General features: G+C 54.7%; 1 protein-coding gene across 2 annotated transcripts; it reads left to right on the top strand.

Annotated features, from left to right (window-relative positions):
* Positions 1–1220: 1220 nt before the first annotated feature.
* Positions 1221–19860, top strand: GRHL3 (grainyhead like transcription factor 3). Of its 2 annotated transcripts, XM_045546004.1 has the most exons (15): positions 1227–1282; positions 2722–3067; positions 3316–3389; positions 3854–4007; positions 4239–4350; positions 5566–5660; positions 7960–8118; positions 8486–8564; positions 8680–8813; positions 10387–10421; positions 11600–11688; positions 12436–12521; positions 14988–15052; positions 18932–19042; positions 19173–19721. In XM_045546004.1, the coding sequence occupies exons 1-15, from the start codon at positions 1239–1241 to the stop codon at positions 19213–19215; spliced, it is 1626 nt and encodes a 541-aa protein (XP_045401960.1). In that variant the 5' UTR covers positions 1227–1238; the 3' UTR covers positions 19216–19721. The 2 variants fall into 2 exon arrangements, with proteins under 2 accessions (XP_045401961.1, XP_045401960.1); XM_045546005.1 differs by having other exon boundaries at positions 1221–1282; positions 18932–19860.
* Positions 19861–22539: the final 2679 nt, after the last annotated feature.

Below are 22539 nucleotides of genomic sequence, written 5' to 3'. Positions count from 1 at the left end.
TATCAGCCTTAGGGACAAATGAGTTAGAAAGTTCTATGTTACAGCAATAGTGCAATTATAATCACAAAAGGGCACATATTTATATATTGCTCTCCATGTGCTAGATGCTGTTGTAAGCACTTCAAACAATTCCTGAGGTTGGTATTTCTATTATTATCTCTGTTTTTACAGATGAAGATATGTGATCCAGAGAGGTTAAGGTATTTGCACAAAGTCACACAGCTAGTACGTGGTTGGTCTAGAAATTGAACCCAAAAATCTGGATTCAGGGTCATGCTCCTAAGCACTAAGACAATAGTCTCTCTGAGTCTCAGTTTCCTCATCTGTATAATGGTGATAATATCAATAGGTAGAGTGGTTGTGAGGGTTAAATTAGAGACTAGAAGGCACTTGGCACAAGGCTCAGTACATACCACGTCCTCTATTAAAAAACATCGAGGGCCGGGCGAGGTGGCTCACGCCTGTAGTCCTAGCACTCTGGGAGGCCAAGGCGGGAGGATCGCTTGAACTCAGGAGTCCGAGACCAGACTGAGCAAGAGTGAGACCCTGTCTCTACTAAAAATAGAAAAGTAGCTGGGCAACTAAACATAGAAAAAATTAGCCGGGTGTGATGGTGTGTGCGTGTAATCCCAGCTACTCAGGAGCCTGAGGCAGGAGGATCACTTGAGCCCAAGAGTTTGAGGTTGCTGTGAGCTATGATGACACCACTTCACTCTACTCAGGGCAACAGAGTGAGACTCTGTCTCAATAACAACAACAGCAACAAAACCAAGGAAACTGAAAAATCTCTCTGGCGTGGCACTCTAGCCAGGGTGACAGAGTAACACTCTGTCTCAAAAAAAAAATCAAGTATTATTTTTATTAACATTCATAATCCCCCTGAAGTAAGTGCTAAAATTCCCCACTTGACACATGAAGAAACTGAGTCTCGGAGAGGTGTAGTCATTTACCCAAAGTCACAATGCCTTTTGAAGTGGCAAAGCTAAAACTCAAGCCAGGCCTGCCTGACCCCAAATTCCATGCTCCTTCTTTTCGCTCCCTAACTTGGGGCTCAGACTAATGATGGCTAGACCTCCTTCCAACGTGAAGGACTTGTGGGTTTTCTCCAAGGGACAGAGGTTGCTCCTTTGCCTGGCCGAAGCCCCAGGAAGGATTGAGGTTCCTACCAGCCAGATCTTAGCCAAGAGCCATACATAAATCCTTCCTTCCTCTCCTCTCAGGGCCCCAAGGAGAAGCGGATGCTGTCCTCCGGCACCGGGGGCAGGATGGACCAAGGAAAGAGGTGAGGCTTGCCAGCGCTACCCCTGCGTCTTTGCCCTGCACCCTCACCTCCTCCTCGGGGCTCTTAGCACAGCGTTACTTATCCATTAGGCACAGGGGGGCAGCGCCCAGGGCCCACAACACATTTTGGGGCCCATGAAAGTGTTTTAATTTCTTTTAAAATCCGAAGAAAAGATTAACATAATATTTATAATTAATTTATCAATATATTAATTTAAAAATTGATATAATGCAATTTAAAAGGTATTTTAAAATATTTTTGAAGGGGCCAGTGAAGCCAGAAAAGCCTAGGGCCCATGAAAGTTATAATGAAACTCTGCTAGAACACAAAACACACACACACACACACACACACACACACACACACACACACACACACACACGCCTGAGTTTACTGAAAACAGACTTCAAAGCCTTAGTAGTGGAAAAGCCCTGGAGGCAGCTTTTCTGTCCCTGCTCCAAAACCCTCCTCCCTGCAGCCTCTTGGGGAGGGGACATCTGGGTTCCCGTATTTCTTCCCCCAGCTTACGGGGCCTCTGCCTGGCATCAGAGCCTCGGGGCACCAATGTTCCTTTCCTTTAGAAAGCAGGCCAGGCCATGCTCATGGCTAGATGGGCACTGCAAGGACCTTGCCCTTCTTTTTCCACTCTCTTCTTCCTGGCCAATTGGGTGACCTCTCAAAAATGACGTGTAGGGCCTCTGGTGGGAAGCCTTCTGGGCCCCTGTCTGCCTTCCGGAAAATCCAAACTGCTAAGGCAGTTGTCGCAGCTCTTCTGGTAAGCCAGCACAGCGTGCAGCTGGCCCGGGGTCACTCCCCCTGCTGCCAGGAAGAGTGGGGGCCTTTCTCAGAACTAATTTTTAGAAATGTGATTAGCTCTTCTGATTACAAAAGCAATACCTGTTTCTTGCAAAAGATTCAAACTTAATACAAATGTATGAAGTAAAAAGTAAAATTTTCCTGTAATCCTATACCCCTGTCTACCTTAACCGCTTGGGGTTCATCTTTCCAGACCTTTTTCTAAACATATATTAACTGCACGCATAGATGCACACTGCCCCCGACCCTGTACGTACCCCCATGGCATGACTCAATACGGTTGTTTTGAAGTGGGAACATTTTGAAACAGGGACATTTGACTGTGGCTGAGAAGTAGATGACTAGACTTTGAGTTTTTTTTAATTAGCAAGTACTATAATGGCTAAATCAGATGTTTCCCCCTAACCCTGAGCCTGTACGTAGTCCCATTCTTGACACCCTCCTCCCTGTGACCCACTGGCCTGCTGCAGTGTCTTGCTTCACACATGCTGGGTGGGCCAAAACATTACATTGGATCAAAGAAGGTCAGAGTGTCGGGATGGGGTCCCCCAGGCTAGCCAAGGACACCCTCGTCCCCCAGAGAGAAGAAGTTTACTCACTCAGTCCTTCCTCTCTCTTTCCAGGCACTACCTTGGCATGGAATATGAGACAGACCTCACCCCCCTTGAGAGCCCCACACACCTCATGAAATTCCTAACGGAGAGTGTGTCCGGAGCCCCAGAGTACCCGGATCTACTCAAGAAGAATAACCTGATGAGCTTGGAGGGCGTCACGCCCACCCCTGGCAAGGCAGCCCCCCTCCCACCAGGCCCCAGCAAGCTGGAGGCTGGCTCTGTGGACAGCTACCTATTGCCCACCAGTGATATGTATGACAATGGCTCCCTCAACTCCTTGTTTGAGAGCATTCATGGGGTGCCTCCCACACAGCGCTGGCAGCCAGACAGCACCTTCAAAGATGACCCACAGGAGGTGAGAGCCCATCCTCGTACCACTCACAGCACGGATATGCTTATGCATGTGCAGGAGAGAAGATGGTGAAAAGGTCAGGGCTTTGGAATCCATGGAAGAAAGAGTCCTAGAGCTGAGGCAGAGCTGCCATGTACTATTGTCCAAGTTGTGTACTGCACAACCTGCGCAGCCTAATATGCAGCCCTGGGCTGAGGCCCCTGCAGCCTGACTGTGGCCCTTTATTCTCTTGTGATTTTGTTTCTCTGCAGTCACTGCTCTTCCCAGATATCCTGAAAACATCCCCAGAACCCCAGTGTCCAGAGGACTATCCCAGCCTCAAAAGGTAAGTTGGCGCCTCTGGATCCTTGGCCACCAGGGCACTGGGCTACAGACGGAGCCCCAAACTGTCCTCAAGCATGGCAGGCAAAATCACTGAATGAAAAATGGGGATAAGAGAAGGCTGATAAGAGAAGAGAGAATGATCTCCACATCCCTTTCCTGGGCTGTGTCAGGGAGCTCAGAGCTCAGCACCCTATTAGGGTTCTGAGCTAATGGTTCTATTGCCATTAGCTTCCCCTGTGGCTTTGTCACCCCTCAGGAGTCCCTCCAGTTTTCATTGGGCCCTCATTCAGCAGGATCTGGCTCAACAAAGCCATTAAATAGAACCTCCAAAATGTGGAAGCTGAGGCCCAAGGAAGTAAAGTGACTTACCAAGGTCACACAGCAAGCCCCTCACATAGCCGCAGGCTTCCTGCCCCACCTCGCCCTGGGAGCCCAGCCTCACTGTCCTCACCCTCTTCCCCACAGTGACTTTGAATACACGCTGGGCTCCCCCAAAGCCATCCACATCAAGTCAGGCGAGTCGCCCATGGCCTACCTCAACAAGGGCCAGTTCTACCCTGTCACCCTGCGGACCCCAGCAGGTGGCAAAGGTCTTGCCTTGTCCTCCAACAAAGTGAAGGTGCGTTGGCCCTGGAGCAGCTTGGGGAGAGGGTGGAATGGGGCAAGACACACCTGCTGATCGGGCCAGCCAGGGCCCCCAGGGAGACACTGTTGGATAATAGCCCGTTGCCATGGGGCAGGGAAACTGAGGCAAAGGGGCAGGGCCGCTGGACCTAGGCTCTGGGAAAGGATTGGGACTGCCTGGGTTTCTCCTGAGGCCGAGGGTGACAGTGACCGGCTATACTTGCAGAGTGTGGTGATGGTTGTCTTCGACAATGAGAAGGTCCCAGTGGAGCAGCTGCGGTTCTGGAAGCACTGGCATTCCCGGCAGCCCACCGCCAAGCAGCGGGTCATCGACGTGGGTGAGAGCCTGTGCCCCTCCCCGTCTCTCTCCTTCTCCCCCCACGCCAGCCAGGCCTCTTCCTTACTGCACCCTCTTCCCCAGCCCCCTGTGACCGCTGTCTCCAGGTCAAACACTGGGGGGTTTGCAGGGATTTGCATCTGTTGACTCTTTTCTGTATTGCTTTGAGATAAACAGGGCCCTGGGCACCCGGGCAGTGTCAGATAAATAGGCCCCTGAGATGCTGGGCTGTGCGTCCCCATCAGGGGGCCGCTGGAGACACAAAGGCACAAGATGGGGGGAGGGGATTTGGAAAGCCTGAGGCTCAGCCCAAGAGCCTTCTGCTCTGGGAGCTGGGACCCTCGGGCTCTGTCCACAGGTAGGGGGCAGAGGAAAGGCTCCCTGTGTGTCCCTGTCCTGAGCCCTGAAGCAGGTGGGAGGCTTAGCCTACTGTCAAGTCTTCAGCTCCTAGCTCTGTCACTCTCTTCCTGGTTATGTGACCTACGTCACCTCCCCTTCCTGAGCCTCAGTTTGTCCAAGTGTCAGACAGAATGACGCCAGCTCCGCTGCCTGCATGCAGTGCTGATTTCTGCTCCAGAGCCATGTGTGCTGGAGAACACGGGACAAATAAGGGACTATTCAGTGACCCATCTTAGGCCGGACAGCAGAGGACTTAGGAGTGTGGGTTCAGCAGCCTGACAGAGCTGAGCCCCAGCCCTAGCTGACTTTAATTAGCTGTGAGACATTAGGCGAATAACCAGACCTCTCTGAGCCTCAGTTTCCTCATGTGTAAACTGAGTATTGACAGCGGAGTTGTGAGGATTAACTGAGGGCTTGCGTGTTACAAATGCTCGGTGAAAGGAAGTTGCCAGTACTGCCACCTTCACAGCTGCCATTGCCACTTCTCCTGCCACTATTATGTTACTGTTCCTGCTGCTGCTGCTGCTGTATCTGGGAGAACTAAATCATAATCCCAGTGAAAAGTACAACCTCCTCCCAAAAGCGATCAGCCCAGTTGTGGCTTTGGGCAGATCTGCTTCCCAGGCTGGACCTGTTTTCCCATCTGCCATCCAGGGTACAACAGTCTCCCATTTTCCTCCCTGGATTGAAGTGTGGCTCTTGGGGGAAGGACGCACGCCCCTGCCTAGAGTGAGGCCCAGTTCCTAAATGCCTCCTCCCCGAAGTGCCCCCAAGTCCCTTCCCTCCTGACTCTCCTTCTGGTCTCCTGTGATTCCAGCTGACTGCAAAGAAAACTTCAACACGGTGCAGCACATTGAGGAGGTGGCCTATAATGCACTGTCCTTCGTGTGGAACGTGAACGAGGAGGCCAAGGTCAGTGCTGGTGGCAGCGTCTGGGATGGCACTGGGCTGCCCGGAATCCCCCATCCTGGGGACAAGGCTTGCCTGGGCCTGGGATTGTGGCATTTGCTCCATCCAAAGAGAGCACTCACGGAGGAGCCAGGGTACAGAGTAGGGTGGAAACAGGGCTCTGGGGCCAGACAGGCTGGGTGTGCATCCCAGTCCTCCCACTTACTGGTCTACGGTGTGAATTTTTGGACAAGTGCTTAGTCCCTCTGAGCCTCAGTTTTCCTGGCTGTAAAACAGGAGAGGAATCAAAGCACCATCTGATAGGTTGTCATGAGGATGAGGCGAGGAAGGTAAAAGGTAGAGCACATGCCTGGCACATAAACAGTGGCTGTGGGCATTAAATCAATCCACCCACTTACCAGATGGCAAAACTGAGCCTTGTGCAAGGTTGCACAGCAAGTCATTGACGGCACCCAGGTTTTCTGACTTCTAGGTCAGTGCAGAAGGTTGCAGGAGAGGTGCTAAGGAACCTGGTGAATGAGGCTCAAATCCCAGTGACCTCACTTCTCTGAGCCCACAAGATAGGAACAGTAATCTGCCTGCTAGGATTACGGTGAAGGTTCCACAAGACCATGCACGTCTTAGAGACCAGAACAGTGGCGGGCCCATCAGAGAGGCCCGAGAGACAGGGCCTCTGGCCATTTGTTCACACCGGTAGTTAAGCTGTGAAGATTCTTCCAGCCTTAGTGCTTGAGCCCAGCTCTGTCTTGGTTTCCTGCCTAGAGGGCTGGCATCATGGGAAGGGCACTGGTCTAGCAGTCGGGAGCCGGGTGACCTTGGGCCTGTCCTTTCTCCTCCCCGGCCCAGGCTTACCTCACCTGCCGGGCTGGGTCCAGCTCATCTGCAGGGCATTTCTGGCCTGGACGGCTGGGAAGCTGGCCCCTGCCTCCCTGCCTGCTTCGGGGGGCAGCGGGCTGCCCAGAGAGAGTGGAGGGGAGAGAGCTCTGACAACACAAAGGCAGGCACCAAGGCAGGGATTATTATTATTCAAACAGATGCCAGGGGCTGGAGGAGGAGCTGGGGCCTCCGGTTCAGGGCGGTGGGGAAGAGTTTCGTGGGAAGGGAGAGGTGGGTTTCGGTGGGGATTTTCTCACAGTCTCTTAAGCCCCCAGGCTTGAGTTTTCTCAGGTGCGGCTGAGCTGGGTGGGGGCTGCGGGAGGGCTGAGCTGGCGGAGGGGAGGTATGTCCGGCATGCGCCTGGGGGCCTGGCCCCCACAGCCGGGAAGGAAGGGGGTCTGCTCAGGCACCGCACCCCACCTCCTATTCGGGTGAGGGTCATTTCCAAGGGAAATGTCCCAAACACCAGGGCCCAGCCTGGAGGGGACGGTCCCATGGAACCCCATGGAGGGGGCCAGCAGGAAGACAGTCACCAGGTGACCTTGCCAGGGCCACCATCAGCTGTGCACAGGCTTTGGGGTGAGACTTGACTTCCAGCTGTCCCTCTCATGACAACAGCACATTAGGTGGTCTCCGTACCCTCACAGCCACACAGATAGGTTCCATTATCCCCACTTTCCAAATAAGGAGACCGAGGCTCAGTGAGGTTTAAAGGATTTGTCCAAAGCCACGCGGCTAGTGAGTGGCAGAGTCTGGGCGGCCTCACCTCCAGGCTCACTTTGTCAGCCCACCCGGCCTGACTCCCTGGGGGACTGTCCCTGCTCAGAGCCTCCATTTTCCCAGCTGTAAAGTGGGGGTGACCGGGAGAGCTCCCTCGCTGTGCATGGGTGGGATTGAATGTGTGGAAAGAACCTCTCGCTAGAGGGTCTGGCAATGCCTGGAGCGGGTGGGTGGGGCAGAGAGGGGCTGTGTCCTACCCTCTGAGTCTCGGGGCCAGCAGGAAAGTGGTCTCCAAAGCAGGGACAAGGGATTGGCCCTTTTCCACCTCCTTGCTCTGAGTTATAGAAAAATGAGGCTCTGGATTTTAAGCTCCTAAAGGACCCTTGATATCCTTCCCAGGGCCCCGGCCACTGGCTGCCCTTGCAGTCTAGGGGGAGCTGCACGCCCAGAGGTGGGGGGCTGGGTTTGAGCCTCGGTTCAGAACCCAGCTCTGCCACACACTGCTGTGTCACCTTGGGAAAGCTGCCCAACCTCTCTGAGCATCTGTTCCCCAACTGTAGAAGAGGGGTGGTGAAGCTTGTCTTCCAGGGGCCGCGTGAGGCTTAAGGGTGCTCACCAGGCACAGAGAAGCCTCAAACAGAGTTGTGGGATGGTGGGGCAGGAGACCTGGGCGGGCCACTTACCCAGCGCCTCCTTCCGTCCCCAGGTGTTCATCGGAGTCAACTGCCTGAGCACAGACTTCTCCTCACAGAAGGGGGTGAAGGGTGTCCCCCTGAACCTGCAGATTGATACCTATGACTGTGGCTCAGGCACTGAACGCCTGGTACACCGCGCTGTCTGCCAGATCAAGATCTTCTGTGACAAGGTGGCTGGGGCAGCAGGCCCTCCGCTGGGCCCTGGGAGGGACAGGAGCCAAGCCCCGACACTCGCCTCCTCCCAGCCACTCTGGGCGTGTCTGTCTGTCTCTGCTTCTCTTTCTGTCCCCACCACCACTCCTCCTCCTCTCTCCCTCTCTCCCTGCCCCTGGTCCCCATCTCTCTCCCTCTCCCCCTCTGTACTAACACCTCAGGCAGGCAGGGCTGGGCCAGGTGCTGGTACCTTCGTATTTGCTGGTCTCGCTCTTGGAGAAAAGCAGGACCAGAAGACTGGCCCATTAAGATGCAGAGCAGCGGCTGTGAATGTAGCCAGCCCCTCCCGGGCCTTTGGTGACCCCATCTCCTTCTCCCCCACAGGGAGCCGAGAGAAAGATGCGGGATGATGAGAGGAAGCAGTTCCGGAGGAAGGTCAAGTGTCCCGACTCCAGCAATAGCGGTCAGTGGGGATGGGCCAGAGACTGGCTGGGCTGGGCAGGGGTGAAGGGCGGGAGACTGGAGGGGCGAGGAGACTGCAGGGACCCCCGGGCACATCGGCTTCCTTTTCCCATCAGGCATCAAAGACTGCCTGCTGTCGGGCTTCAGGGGCAATGAGACCACCTACCTGCGGCCAGAGGCTGACCTGGAGACCCTGCCGGTGCTGTTCATCCCCAACGTGCACTTCTCCAGCCTGCAGCGCCCTGGAGGGGTGAGGGCCACGCGGCGGGTTGGAGGAGAGGCTGAGAGAGGGTCTGGTCCGGGCTGTGGCGGGGGGACCTGCCCTGGCACATAGCAGAAGGGAGCAACCCACCAGTTTCAAACTCAGTCAGTTCCAAAATGAAAATGCCTTTATTGAATCTGAGGGGACTAAATCATGTGTATATGGCCATGTAACTTCAGTGACCTTTGTGTTGAAAAGGAGAATGTTAATGAGGAAATGGACTTTATAGTCATAGAAATGTTCATGCTTAGGGCACACATGGAGGAAGTTCTGCTCTCTGAGCCCCAAATTCGATTGCAGTCTCACCGAATTATCACGACACCACTCGTGAGCGCTCACTGTGCGCCAGGCGCCATCTCCCTTAACCATCACCACGACCCTGTGGAGTCCATGATATTTTCTCCCTGGATCCGTGGGGTAGAAATAGAGGCACAGAGAAGTTAGGAAACCTCCTGAGACTACACAGCTGGTGGCAGAGCCAGGGTGTGGCCTGGCGCCCGGCTTCAGAACCTGCACCCCTGGCCGCCAAGCGGGCTGGGCCGAGCCCTTTGCTGCGTTGTCTCGCTTGCCCGTCACAGCCGGCCTAGGGCTGGGCTTGCTCCCTTTTCCTGGCCGGGTCCCACAGCAAGTCAGTGGCAGAGTCAGACCCCAGAGCCTGTCTCCTAGTTTGCTTCCGTTTGGAACAACCCGACCATTTCCTTGAGGGCACAGCTTGCTACTGTTTTGGCGGGAACGTTTGCAGAAACAGACCTTGGTGTACAAGATGTGTTTAGTGTATTGATTTAGGACAACGAGGTAGATTATGGAGCTGAAAAGAGCAGCCAGTGCTAATGTAGCTCTTGGCACAGCAGAGCACCTCCTACCCCGCCTCCTCTCCTCTCCATGCTGGAAGCAGCACCTCGGCCTCCACTGCACAGGGCCCTGTTAACCCTTCTCTCTGCTCCTGCCACCCTCAGGCCCCGAGCAGGGATGACCACTCAGGACTGAGGCACAGATTGACAGCTAATCCGTGGGGGAAGAGGAGGGACCGTCCCTGCACATGGGAGTCTGGGGGTGGGGAAGCCCAGGGCAGCAGCAGCAGAGAGCCGGGGTTTGAGGCCTGACTCTGCCTCCCCTCACCTCCCAGGACTGTCGATGACTGTACCAGACCACACAGTGCAGGCCACAGTAGTGTCAGAAAGAGCACCTCTTCCCTCATCCCCTTGGCCTCAGCTCTGACGCCTGGTCACCAGCTGCAGGACCAGCTGCAATCGCCAGCCCTTCTGGGCGTGCTGGGGCTCAGGCGGGCTCAGGTGGGCCCTGCTGCTCTGCCCACACAGCTTTCCTGCCTCCCATGTGTTCGCTGGGTCCCTGACTCATCCAGCTCGGGCTGGATGATTCCTCTCCACTCAGATCTCAGTTCACTTAAGGGAACTTGTATGAGTAAAATGGTCTAGAAAGACATCAAAACGCATCCTCTCCTCTCCCCACCAAAGAATGTTCCTCCCAGAAGCCTGCAGCTGCTGAGGGCTCCTCGCCTCTTCCTGCGTGTGACAAGAAAATGTTTTTCTCTTCATTGCAGGCTGTCCCCTCGGCAGGACCCAGTGGCTCCAGCAGGTACGGAGAGAAGGAGCGCAGCAGCCGAGGGCCACCCTCCCTGCCTGTGCCCCCTGCACCCCACCGCCCCCAGCCCCCCTGGCCCCCTTTGCCCCCAGCCAGGGCCTGGGGCCTGAGGAAGAAACCACCAGACTCTGCCCCCGGCCCCCAAGCTAGATCCACGCTCCTTTCTTGCTGAAACCGCCTGGGTTTTTATGAGTTTGTTTTATGTGAAAAGTTGGCGAATCTCTGGCGAGACAGCCGCCTGTAAAAGGGGAACGAAAAAGACTGCGATGGTGCAGATTCGAGACTGAGGAGAGAGCTGAGCTGCAGGACGTGGGGGTTAAGGCCCCATCTCCTTCCCCCAACACACGCCCACCGGACGCCCAGGAGGGGCCTAGGAAGGGTCTTGCATCCTTCCCTCTGCCAGCCACAGCCCTTGTGCCTTAACAGACCCTTGGCCTCTCTGAGCCTCAGCCTACAAACCCGTCAGAGGAGGAAACCAGCCTGGGGAACGAGAGGCAGCCCTGAGGGACCCTTGTGCATGGGAAGAGCTGTGTAAAGACTGAGTGTCTCAATCACCGTCTTCCCTGTAAACCTCATGTACTGGTCACGTGGTGTTTCACACCAAATCATGTCGCTTCTCACCTCACAGCAGCCCTGGTGAGCAGGGGCTGTTGCTCTACTCGATGGACGGGGAAACTGAGGCTCAGAGAAGCAAAGTGCCTTCTCGTCACACAGCTGTTAAGTCACAATGGCAGGACTGGAACCCACATCTGTCTTCTTCCAAAACCCACGATCCTTCCACCTCCTGCTGCCTCAAGCCCGACCAGATTCTCTCAGAAGAGAGCCATGTTGACGGTGATGACGGTCCACGTTCACTGTGGCCCGCCCATGTGTCACACGCTGTGCTGAGAGCAGCCCGTGCCACCTCCTCAGCCTCATGCAGCATTATGAACTGTTGTTGTCATCAGCTTATCATCACCTCATTTCATAGATGGGGTCGCTGGCAGGCTAGGGACTCACCCAGGTCACCAGCGAGTGTGTGGCGGGGCTGGGGGCACCTAGGCAGCCCAGCGGCAGACCCGCTGCTTCACGCCCGTCCCCCTGCTTTGCACCCACCCTCACCATTTCCAGGGCCCCCCAGACTCTGGGAGACCCCTGGGTTCCTCATCGGCCCCTCCCTGCCGTCCCCACAGGCCGCCTCTGAAGCGCACCTGCTCGCCCTTCGCTGAGGAGTTTGAGCCCCTGCCCTCCAAGCAGGCCAAGGAGGACGACCTTCAGAGAGGTAAGAGAGGTAGCAGAGCCCAGCCCGGCCCCCGCCTCCCACGGGACTATCCCAAAGCGCCCCCGGGGAGGGCACAGGGAGCTGCTTTGCTCTTCGGAGCTGGGTTTGGGCCAAGACTTGGAGTGGGGGTAACGCGGGCACCCGGCTCCCTGGGGAGAGAGCAAGGGCCATGCCAGGCAGCGGGCACGGGCACCAGGTTCGTGGTGCTGGCAAGTCCCCACACTTTCTCTAATGGGGGCGTGGGTGGGGTTTCAATGCCTGGCTTTCTAGCCTTGACTCTCTAAATCTGTGACTTCCTGTGGGGGAGGGGACACACCCAAACCTCTGGGGGCTGTAGCTGACCGTCAGGAAAGAACCAACCGGGAGCTGAGATCAAGAGCTTCTGGCAGCTGTGCGTTGAGCTTTGCACTGCACTTGGCGTTTCCAAATATTGTCATTAGTTCCCACAACAAGTCTATGAAATAGGGGGCAGAGCCCCCATTTTATGCATGAATAAAATGAAGCCCCGTGATGTTAAGTCACCTTTTCAAGGTCATCCACTGGCAGGTAGTAGAGTGCGGGGAGGCACACCCCCAAATCAGCAGCGTCTAAGAAGGTGTGTGGGACCTGCAGAGCCTCCCAGCTGGGTACAGACCTCAGCAGACGTTAATCCTGAATTACAGCAGTATCTTTAGCTTCCCCAGCCCCTGAGATGTTCCTGGGCACGTTATCCTCCGTGCACCCCTCAAAGCTGCCTCTGCCTTTCAGTTCTGTTGTATGTGCGGCGGGAGACCGAGGAAGTGTTTGACGCCCTCATGTTGAAGACCCCAGACCTGAAGGGGCTGAGGAATGCGGTAAGATGCCTTCCGGACCCTGCCTGCCCTGGCGACCCCCTCTGCACTCCCCGCTCCTCACCACACAGCTCTGATTTCCCACAGGAAGGGATCTTGGCTTGCTGGTGGCCTACCTGTCCCCCACCCTGCTTAGGGGGCCTGGGGGGCCCGGCTGGTGGGGGTGTGCCTCTGCGATGTTATCTGCCAGCCAGAACCCTGGCTCCACCCTGGGAGTCGCACACACCATAAATCCTCCTTAATCTGATGGCTGCTGTCTGACAGGCCAGGGCTTTTTGTTGGCTTTGCAAACCTGTTTCAGTTTTAATGGGAATGAAACCCAAAAGGCTGGGCCCCAGAGACGCTCTTTTTCTTTCCCAGGGGGCCTCATTCCTCCTGCTTGTGGTTGGCTGGGGGGCACTGGCTGGGGTGGCTGAAGGCGGCGTCTGGGCAAGGAAACCTTCCCCAACCCCCCAAACCACCAGAGAGCAGGAGAAACAGCCCAGCCCCGAACAAAACCCACAGCCAGCTTTGTGGCTCGGCCGAAAACTGAGCAAACAGCCTCCACCAGGCCCGGCCGTGCTTGGAGGCTGAACCACTCGGAAAGGCCAGATGGTGCCAACGTCTCAGGCTGGAGGAGGGAAAAGGAATCAAATAATCACATTAGCTACCTTTGGCTGAAGACCCACTATGTGCCAGGCGTTTGGCCAGGCACGCTGCACTTGCTTCCTCCTCATATTCTAACAACCCCTAAATGTGGGTGCCATTAGTCTCTCCTCGTTTCCCAGGAAACCGCCTCCAAGAGGTCAGATGACTTGCCAGGGTTCCTTGGCTTAAAGTGACAGAGCTGGGATCTCAGTGCAAGCTCTCTCCACTCTGCTGCGCTGTCCTGTCCTCTTTACATATCATCAGCCCTGCCTGGCATCAGCCCCAGGACATTGGGCCACAAAAAGCCATTAATGTCACTTGAATATAGACTCAGAATCTTCCGGTTGGACGGTACATTAAAGGGTCAGCTCCCCATCTGGTGCCTGAGCTCTCTCTAAAAGCTCTTCCAAGTGGGTGCCCACTCTTGATTTTTATATTCCAGGGTTGGAGAGCTCACTACCTCACGGGGCAGCCCATGCTGTCTTTGCACAATCTGTTCAATTTATGGTTAGAAAGTTCCTGAGTTCTTCCTTAGACTGACTTAAGATCTTCTTCCTGGTAGCTTCCAGCCACATCACCATTAAAATAAAACAAATGGTAGTCCAAGAACTTTTTCTCCCTGGAAGGATCTGTGTCAAGGCAGAGAATAACTGAGGCGCTGAACCTGATTGATCCTCTTCCTAAGAGGCCCAGAGAGGGCCACTTCCCCCTGAAACCGGTAGCCTGAGGTTCGCTGCGGCTGCAAGGCAGCCAGTCCTACTGAACACGGACATTACTGAGCTCTCACCCTGGGACAGGCACAGGGGCTGAGCCCTTTACATAATCATCCCCATTCATGTGCAGAACCACCCTGTGTGTACAAGCCATTGCTGTGCCCATTTTACAAATGAGGAAACTGAGGCTCACAGAAGTAAGGTGACCTGTTCAGAGTTCTGCACCTCCAGGTGGTACAGCTGGGACCAGAATGGACCCATCTGCCCCAGAGGACACTCCAGGGGCTCTGGGGAGAAACAGGCAGACTCTGGCCATGAGAGCTCAGGCAGGTCACTCAACAAGCCTTGGAGCTGCCGTCTCGCCATCTCTAGAATAAGCCCTCATATTCTGGGATGTGATTGAGTCAATTAACCTGGGGTCTATGCCTTGGGTGTGTGGCTTATCTTCTTCGAGCTCGGCATGCTCACCCATCAAATGAGATTAATAATTTCTGCCCAGAAGGGGGAAACACTTGGGTTACCCTCGTTGTAGCAGGGCAAGAAGCATCCCTGCTGCTCTGTCCCTAAAACAGTAATGGCCCCTTACTCAGGTCTCAGTGCATGCCAGGAGCTGTCCTAAGTATTTTGCATGGATCAGTTCATTTAATTCTTCCAGAAACCCTTTGAGGTCGGCACGATTACTGTCTCCACACATGGTTTGCACAAAGCCACCTAGCCAATAAATGGTGGCACCTTTAGCACTAGAACAATCCAAATGTCTGACAATAGGCAGAATATGGGAAATGGTAGATGCTTTTTAGGGTATTTTTCAGCCATGAAAATGCTGTTTGCCAAGTGTTTGTAGTGATATGCAAAGGCTTATAATATGATAAGTTTTAAATGTTACATAAAACTATGTGGAATATAAAAATATCTACACTCGTGGCCAAAAGACAGGAAAGCGTACCCCCGATGTTAATGCGTTTGTCTCTGGGAAACAGGATTATGGATGACTACAATTTTCTTCTTAATACTTTTCCATATATGGATATACTTTACTTTTATGATCAGGAAGTAAAAACTGATGGCATAAAAGATGTATAAATCCAGTTTGGGCAGCAAGCAATGAATTCTCTACCTTTCCTTCCAGATCTCTGAGAAGTATGGGTTCCCTGAAGAGAATATTTACAAAGTCTACAAGAAATGCAAGCGGGGGTAAGTGCCCGGTTCGTCCTCGCCCTTGCTGCCTGCTCGGTGCTGAGGAACGTTTGTACTTGGCCTTCGTGGAGAGGCTGAGGGGGCGTGGAGTTGGGGTAGAGAGTCCCCGGGTTAGGCCAGGACCCCCACCTGCAGAGACGTTGATCACTACTGGGAGGTAGGAGTGGGAGGGATGGAAGAGTCTTTATATGCGACCTCCTGGGGTGGAGGGGGAAGTGCAGGGTCACGTGTCAGGAGACCCAGGTTCAAGTCCCAAAGCCCCTGGAAAACCAAGCCATTTGATTATGACGATAATGATTATAGTGGCCACCGTTCACTTGCCCACTTACCATGCTTCGATACTGGGCCAAGGATATCCCATTTACAAACCAGGACACTGAGGCTCAGAGGTATAAGGAGCACTCAGGGGCAGGAGCAGTAGGGACAGGCACAGGCATAAAGGCCCGGCAAAGTTGCTACTGGCGGAGTTGGGGGCAGGAGGGGCGTGGCTGGCGATGAGTCTGGAAAGGGTGTTGAGATTGGGAGTTGTTTGGGGGAGCCCTGTCAGGGATGCACCTCGGGCCTCCTCCACCTTCAGGCTAGACGGGGCCGGAAGGAGTGAAGCCACGCCCTGCCGGGCTGCCCACCATGGGCTCCTGGGGACCACAGCCCCTTGGCCTCTGTGAGGAACAAACAGCTGGGAGAGGGCGAGGGTCCCATGGTCACTGCCCTGCAGGCTTCAGTCCCCTGGTGAGAGCCAGTGAGCTGGGCCTCTGCAGCCCTTAGTGACTAGGTCACTTCACCAGCCTGGCATGGGGCCCCCGGACAGTGAAGAATTGTCACTGCTGTTCCCAGCACAGAGGACCTGGGACAGGGCCCAGGAAATGTGCTCCTGGCACCTCTGCCCACAGCTCAGGTCCAAGCCTCCGCTCTGGACAGTCTCCACCTGCGCTTACTAGTAGCCCCTGCAAGGTGCTCGGCCACTTGCCCCACGGCTACAGTCTGTGGGTTTTCCTTTTTAGAAGACTGCAGAGCGAGGCAGGTTTTGTCCTCAAGCTGTGGCCCCACGTAACCACAGACCCAGCCCTTTCTCCCTCCTCCTCGGTTCCCACCCAGCCTCCCATAGAAGGCTGGGGTCGGGGAGGTGTCCGTCGCTGCAGCTCCTGGGAAGGGGTCCATTTGGTTTTAGTTGTAGACATGTCTAGAGTATTCTCTGTGTCTTTTTTTCCAAGTTTCAGTTTCAAACTGGGGCTCACATGCTCTCTGGAGCGGAATCCACATCATGGCCAAGGGCAGGCTCTGCTCTGCCCAGACAAGTCCAGCCCCACTCCCCACCCCCTGCCCCCCGTGCCAGTGCCCACGCCCCCCGGATCAGCGTGGCAGGCCTCCCCGACAAGTCCCACCCCAGGCTGGGCCGAGAGGCCGAGAAGTGCTTTTGGGTATGATGGGGGGGCGGTGTTGCTTACAAGGATGTCCTCCCACCCCAGCCCCACTGGCTGAGTGGCAAGAGGCTTTCCCTTAAGCCCTAGCCAGCTATTTAAGTCATAGTTACAATGCCTTCTATTTAGGGAGCACTTCCCACTCGCCAGGCTCTGGGCTCAATATCTCCCAGGCATCATCTTCCTGATCCTTTGAGCTGAGTGTCACATCTCTGTTCCTGCAGATAAGGAAGCTGAGGTCCCAAGTGGGTACAAGGTCATGAGTTAGTAGCTGGCAGAAGGCGGCCTCTGTGCACATCCGACTTTATCTCGCTCCCTGCTTGTCCCCTAACCGCTAAGCAGTGTGCAAATAGAGGCTGCAGCCAGGCGCCAGTTTATTTGCCCAGCGCCATGGCCCAGGGCATCGCTCACTGGCCCACACCCCACACACCCCCACAGCCATGGAAGCATCACCCCAGGGTTGTCCAAACGAGAATATTCCCCCAAACGCCTCTTAGGAGAGGACAGGCCAGTCCTCATCCGAGGAGCAGGAAATTCTAACCAGCAGCCTAGTTTATTTTCATAAAACCCTCCTGAAAGTCCTCGGGACAGCAGTAGATACAAGCAGCTTTACGAGCACACCGAGTGCTTGAAAAATTAACAAATACCTGTTGTTGCTGGCGGCTGGCCAGAGGCTCAATGCAACCCAGGACAGAGGGTAGCTAGACGCTGGGAAGTAGCAGCGGTTCCTGACAAGCCCCTGCCTTGCAGGGCCCAGTTGTCGTTGAGCTCCGAGGGGAGGGCTCTGTGGGCCTGTCTGGGATCCCTTGTGTGCAGGTGTGAGCTGGGGCCACTGGCAGCCCTGCTGGGGAGGGCGAGGGTGCCAGCTTTCAAGTTGGTGCACAGAACACACTTTCACAGTGCCTGGCACCTCAAAGCACCCAACAGATGCCACTGTAGGACACATTGACAAAGCGCCCACCCCTCTACCCTGTCCTGGTCTCCTCTGGTCTGTTCCCTTCCTCCAGCCCCCAGACAAAGATCCCTCTGGGAAGTGAAGGAGCTCCAGACAGGACCCGAGGAAGGGGGCCCTATAATCAAACATGGGCAGTCAGCACCCAGGCCTCTGGGAGCCTGAGCCCGGACCTTCCCTGAAAGCAGCAGCTGCTTGGCTGATGCCGGCAGAGACAGCGGGACGTAGGCCGTGGGCATCGGGCTCAGCGCTGTCTCCGCTGCCTCCCTCGTGGGGTCCTCATGAAAGCAGACCCCTGCCTGCCACTGCTGCCCCACTTAAAATAATCTCACCCTGTCTGAGCTGTCCCCCAGCCCTGTATTTTGCCTTCCTTATATTTTCCACTTCCTAACTTGTATTTACAGGGCTTTTTTTTTCTTATGAAAAATGATACAATGGAAAGAGGCAAAGGTCTAGATTCAAATCCCAGCTCTGCCATCTATTAACTGTGTGACCTTGGGCAAGTGACTTTGCTTCTTTGAACCTCAGCTTCCCCGTCTATGAACAGGAGTAATATGGCTATAAGGATTCATTCTCCCAGTCGCTACTAGATTCTAAACTCCTGGAGGGCAGGATCAGGTCTAACTCACCTCTATGTGGTCCTTGTTTTTGGAGCAAGGCCCTGCACCAGGGAAAGGCCTCAGCAAATGCTGGGGGATGAATCGGGGGGATAGAGAACAGGTGGTCGGATGGATGGTGGGTGGGTGGCTGGCTGGGCTAGTGGATGTACTCAACTCCATCAAAGCTCAGAAGACTTAGCAGAGAAGGGGCAAAGGGAAAGCTGATGTGATCACCTCAGGTCACATCTTGGTGGGTCCTTCATCAGGGGCAGCTCTTACAGGGTCGCCCTTTGGCATAAACTATGGCTTTGACTCCCTGCCAGGGACCATAGCCATGCAGGTTCTGTCTCTCGGGTTGGCCCAGGTCCTTGTCTAGGGAGTGTGGGGAGAGAGAGGGCCAAGCCCCGCACGCCTGTTGTACAATCCCCTGAGATTTTAGCTTCATGGGGATGGAGCCGAGAGGAGACTTGTGTGACACCTGCCTCTGGCTCAGGCAGGCATACCTGAGTGACACATCCTAGCCTCTTGTTGAACCTAAACCACTGCACCTCCTGGACTTGAACTTATACTCCATGTCTGAGACCTCAATGTGGCGACTAAGGGAGTGCTCCGTCTACCGCAGATCTGTATATCAGTTGCTCAAAAGTGTCCACGCTCAGGAGAGAGGCAGTCAGCATAGTAGCTGTGCTGTGGGAGCCAGCAGGGCTTGGCCATGAGGCATTGCGCCCTCCCCTGTAAAGGGGCACTGTGAATACCCACCGTGCAGGGTTGTTTTGAGGATCAAAGGATCAAAGTGTATGATGTGCCTGAAACGTTGCAGGTGCCCCCTTGATTTAACCATTACCGTCATCCTTGTGAAGGCAAGGGGGCCTGCCGTATTCCAACTGCATCTCCTCTTCTCTTCCAGAATCTTAGTCAACATGGACAACAACATTATTCAGCATTACAGCAACCACGTCGCCTTCCTGCTGGACATGGGGGAGATGGACGGCAAGATTCAGATCATCCTTAAGGAGCTGTAAGGCCCAAGCACCCGAGCCCACGGCCCCTTGGTATGGGCTCCCTGCAGGGCCCAGCTGGGAGGTGGCCCCACGCCACATACAACCTGTCCACATGCCTCAGTGCCATTACTTGAATGCCTTTCCCAGGGGAAGAGGCCCTGGCGTCACAAACCCACAGATCTCAGGCTGAGGAAGAGACCTTGGAGGCCTCCTGATCTGAACCCCCACGGCATGCTTGAACCTGCTCCTCAACTTCCTGCCAGTGCCTGCCCCTGCCGGACAGTGTCATCCTGGTTTCCTCCTCAAAAGACCCTTCTCTGCAGTGGCTTTCCCGTGGCAGAGGCACACCCTCCCTCCCTCCCGCTGCGACGCCAGCTGACTGGACTCTGGCCCGGCCCCCACTCTCCATCCTCCATCAACTTCAGACCAAGGATTTCTCACCCTTTGGTCAGTTAACGTGAAAACTCTTGATTTTCAGTGCAAGTGACTTTTGAAAGAAACTATGGTGGAAACAGCCTCTTTTCCACAGACTTCCTCAATGCACGATGTAAATAACAGAGCTGATTGGAACAAATGACTGTTGTGTAGACTGCTGCCTTGCCACTCACTGTTGTACACATTTCTTATTTACAATTTTCATTTATGTTATATATATATAAATATGTATTGTATATATGTGCAACATTTTATATTTTTCATGGATACATTTTTATCATTTCAAAAAATGTGTATTGCACATTTCTTGGACTATTTTTTTTAGCTGTTATGCAATTATGCATTTTGTATACTCCTATGGTATTTAGTAATAAAAGTCTACCCGTGTGTTACTTCACATGCTGCACGTGTGCCTTTCCTGAGAGGCTCCTGGGGAGAGGGGATGGGTGAGGCCTCTCCTCATTCTCTCTCCGCCACAGCTCTGTGCTGGGCACGGTTGCCCTGGACTGGAAGGTGACGGAAGAGCAGAGCACTTGTAGAACAGAGGTGCCCGCTCTGGAAGGTAGCAGAATCCCGATGCCCAGATCTTTGTCTTTGAATGTTGTGACTCCAGGATCATTGACTCTGGAGATGGCGTCCTGGGAAGGGCCCAGAATGAGCTTGCTGAGGTGAGGGCCTCACTGCTGCTGTGACACCACCCTCCATGTCAGAGTGAGGTGACGTGCGAAGGTGAAATGTCAGAGGAGTGCAGAGCGACAGCACAGTGCCAGGCGCACTGCAGGTGCTCAGCATGTGTTAGTCTGCCTCCTGCGCTTCCTGCCCAGCCTCCCTCCTGGAGCCAGCTGGGAGGCTGTAATTTGTGCTTCTCAGCCTTGACCGCCCACTGGAATTACCCAGGTAGCTTCCACCCCTTCTGCCCCACCTTCGCGCCCACTGCGCAAACCCCAGGCTGGTCTCGAACTCCTGGCCTCAAGCAGTCCTCCTGCCTCTGCCTCCCAGAGTGCCGGGATTACAAAGCAGGATGCACCAGGCCCAGCCAGAGAAAGGTGGTTAGGGGTACTATTTAAAGTCCCCCAGGTGATTACAATATGCAGGCAAGGCTCTAAGGAGGCCACAATTGCACAGGCCATGAAGCCTTTGTACCCTCTCAGCGTCCAACTGCACAGTGCACATGAGGACTTACAGGAGCCGGCGCCGAGCCTGCTGTGCAGCTCAGGGAAGCTCCTGCCCCGCACCAGCAAAGCCACATGTTTTCCCTCCTCCACCGCCACATAAAGAGACAAGGGCTGTGATGCCTAGAAAGGCCACTTGGACCCCAAGGAGAGCCCTGCGAGCCTTGAGGAAATTCAGCCTCGCCCTTAGAGAAAGTCAGGGAGAAGAGGGCAGCTCCTGAGCCTGGCAGCTGCCATCCAAGATTGCCTTTCACTCCAAAGAGTGAGAAGGTGAAAGGAGTAAAGGTAAGTAAAGGCCTTTCCAAACAGGTGGTGGCTTTGGAAAGGCAGCTGTTGGCTGGCGGAGAGAGCATTACCTGCCAGCAGGGAGCTTTCGCCAAGCAGACATATAGCTGATAAGTGAGGTCAGAAGGGGACAGATGAGGAAAGCAGGAGGGAGGGAATGAATGAATGAGTCAGAGAAGGAGGGGAGGGAGGGAAGGAAAAAATAAGTGAACAAGCAGATGGACGAACAACTGGACGACCAGAGGAAGAGCTGAACATTAAGAGCATGGATGAGACCCTCGCTACTCCAAGTGTGGCCCATGGACCAGCAGTGTCGCCATCACCTGGGAGCATGTTACAAATACAGACTCTCAGGCCCCCCCCACCTATGGAATCTGCATTTTAACAAGATATCCAAGTGAGTTGCATGCACATGAAAATGTGGGAAATACTTTATTAAATTATCAGTGTCTCCTAACCCTAGCTAGTTATACTACAATCACACCAAGAACTTTAATAAAGATAGCAATGCCTGGACCCTGCCTCGGATCAATTAAACCAGAGCTCTGGGGGTAGGGCCTCGGTGTGCTGTCTCCCTAACATGACCTGAGGTGACTGCAATGTCTAGCTGGCTTGAGAATCCCTGGGCTGGACAGAGCTGTGAGCAGCTTGTGACATCTTAAGAGTGGCTGGGTACAATCAAGGCAGACCACCTGGGCTCAGGACCTCAGCCCAGCCGTGTGGCCCACAGAACGTGGACCTGCCTGGCCAAGAGCAGCCCTGCTCTGCTCTCCCGGATCCCCCTTCTTGACCCCACCTGGAGGGGGCTGCTGAGACAGTCTTCCCTTGGCGAAGCCTGTCGCTGTCGTCTGATGCATTAGCACCAGCCCCTGCCCAGAGTGACCCCAGGGCCAGCTGCTTCCAGCCCAGTGGCTGTTAAGGTCACTAAGCAGACTCAGGGTCAGAGGGACCTAAGCACCAAGGCCTCAGGATCTGGCCCCATAGTCAAGAATCTGGGCCCAAACAAAGGTACAGCTTTAAGGTCAGCCTTGGATCTTCCAGAACTTCTAGCACCAAGATGAACAACCGATGGCCTGCAAAAGAATTTCCTTTTGCCCAAACAAAAACTTTAAATGGAAATATAGTTGTCAACATCCAAAATCAAGAGCTTTCATGTTTTACAGATTCTCCAGATTCCACTGAGAAATCTGCATGTGTGGGAACAAGGAGCCAGAGCTGTGCTGGAAGCCCCTGGCTGCAGCCACAGTCCGGAGTCCCCATCCCCGCCTGAGCTGTTCTGCTCAGTGCGCCGCCCGCCCAGCTCCTGGAAGCCTTTGACCTCACAGGCCCTGAATTCCAACCAGCCCTTCCTTTGGAGGAGACGCTAAGGACTCTGCAGACAGGAGCACGAGCTGTCTCTGCCTTCCAGTCCAGAACTCCGCACACTGTTCCAGGCAGGCTCACGTTCCAAAGCCACCCGGCCCTTGGGGGAATCTGAAGTTCACAAAAAGGCCACTTTTGTGTGAAGCAAGAATGCGATTTAATTGGATATGTGACGCCACCTTCTCCTTCCCTCTCCCTCACCCGCCCTCCCCAAAGGGAGAGCCAATCAGTGGCCAGTCCCAGGGGAAGGCCTGGGATGT

Source organism: Lemur catta, chromosome 3, assembly GCF_020740605.2.
Source record: "Lemur catta isolate mLemCat1 chromosome 3, mLemCat1.pri, whole genome shotgun sequence".
Classification (NCBI taxonomy): domain Eukaryota; kingdom Metazoa; phylum Chordata; class Mammalia; order Primates; family Lemuridae; genus Lemur; species Lemur catta.
This window is presented reverse-complemented; position numbering and strand designations above follow the sequence as displayed.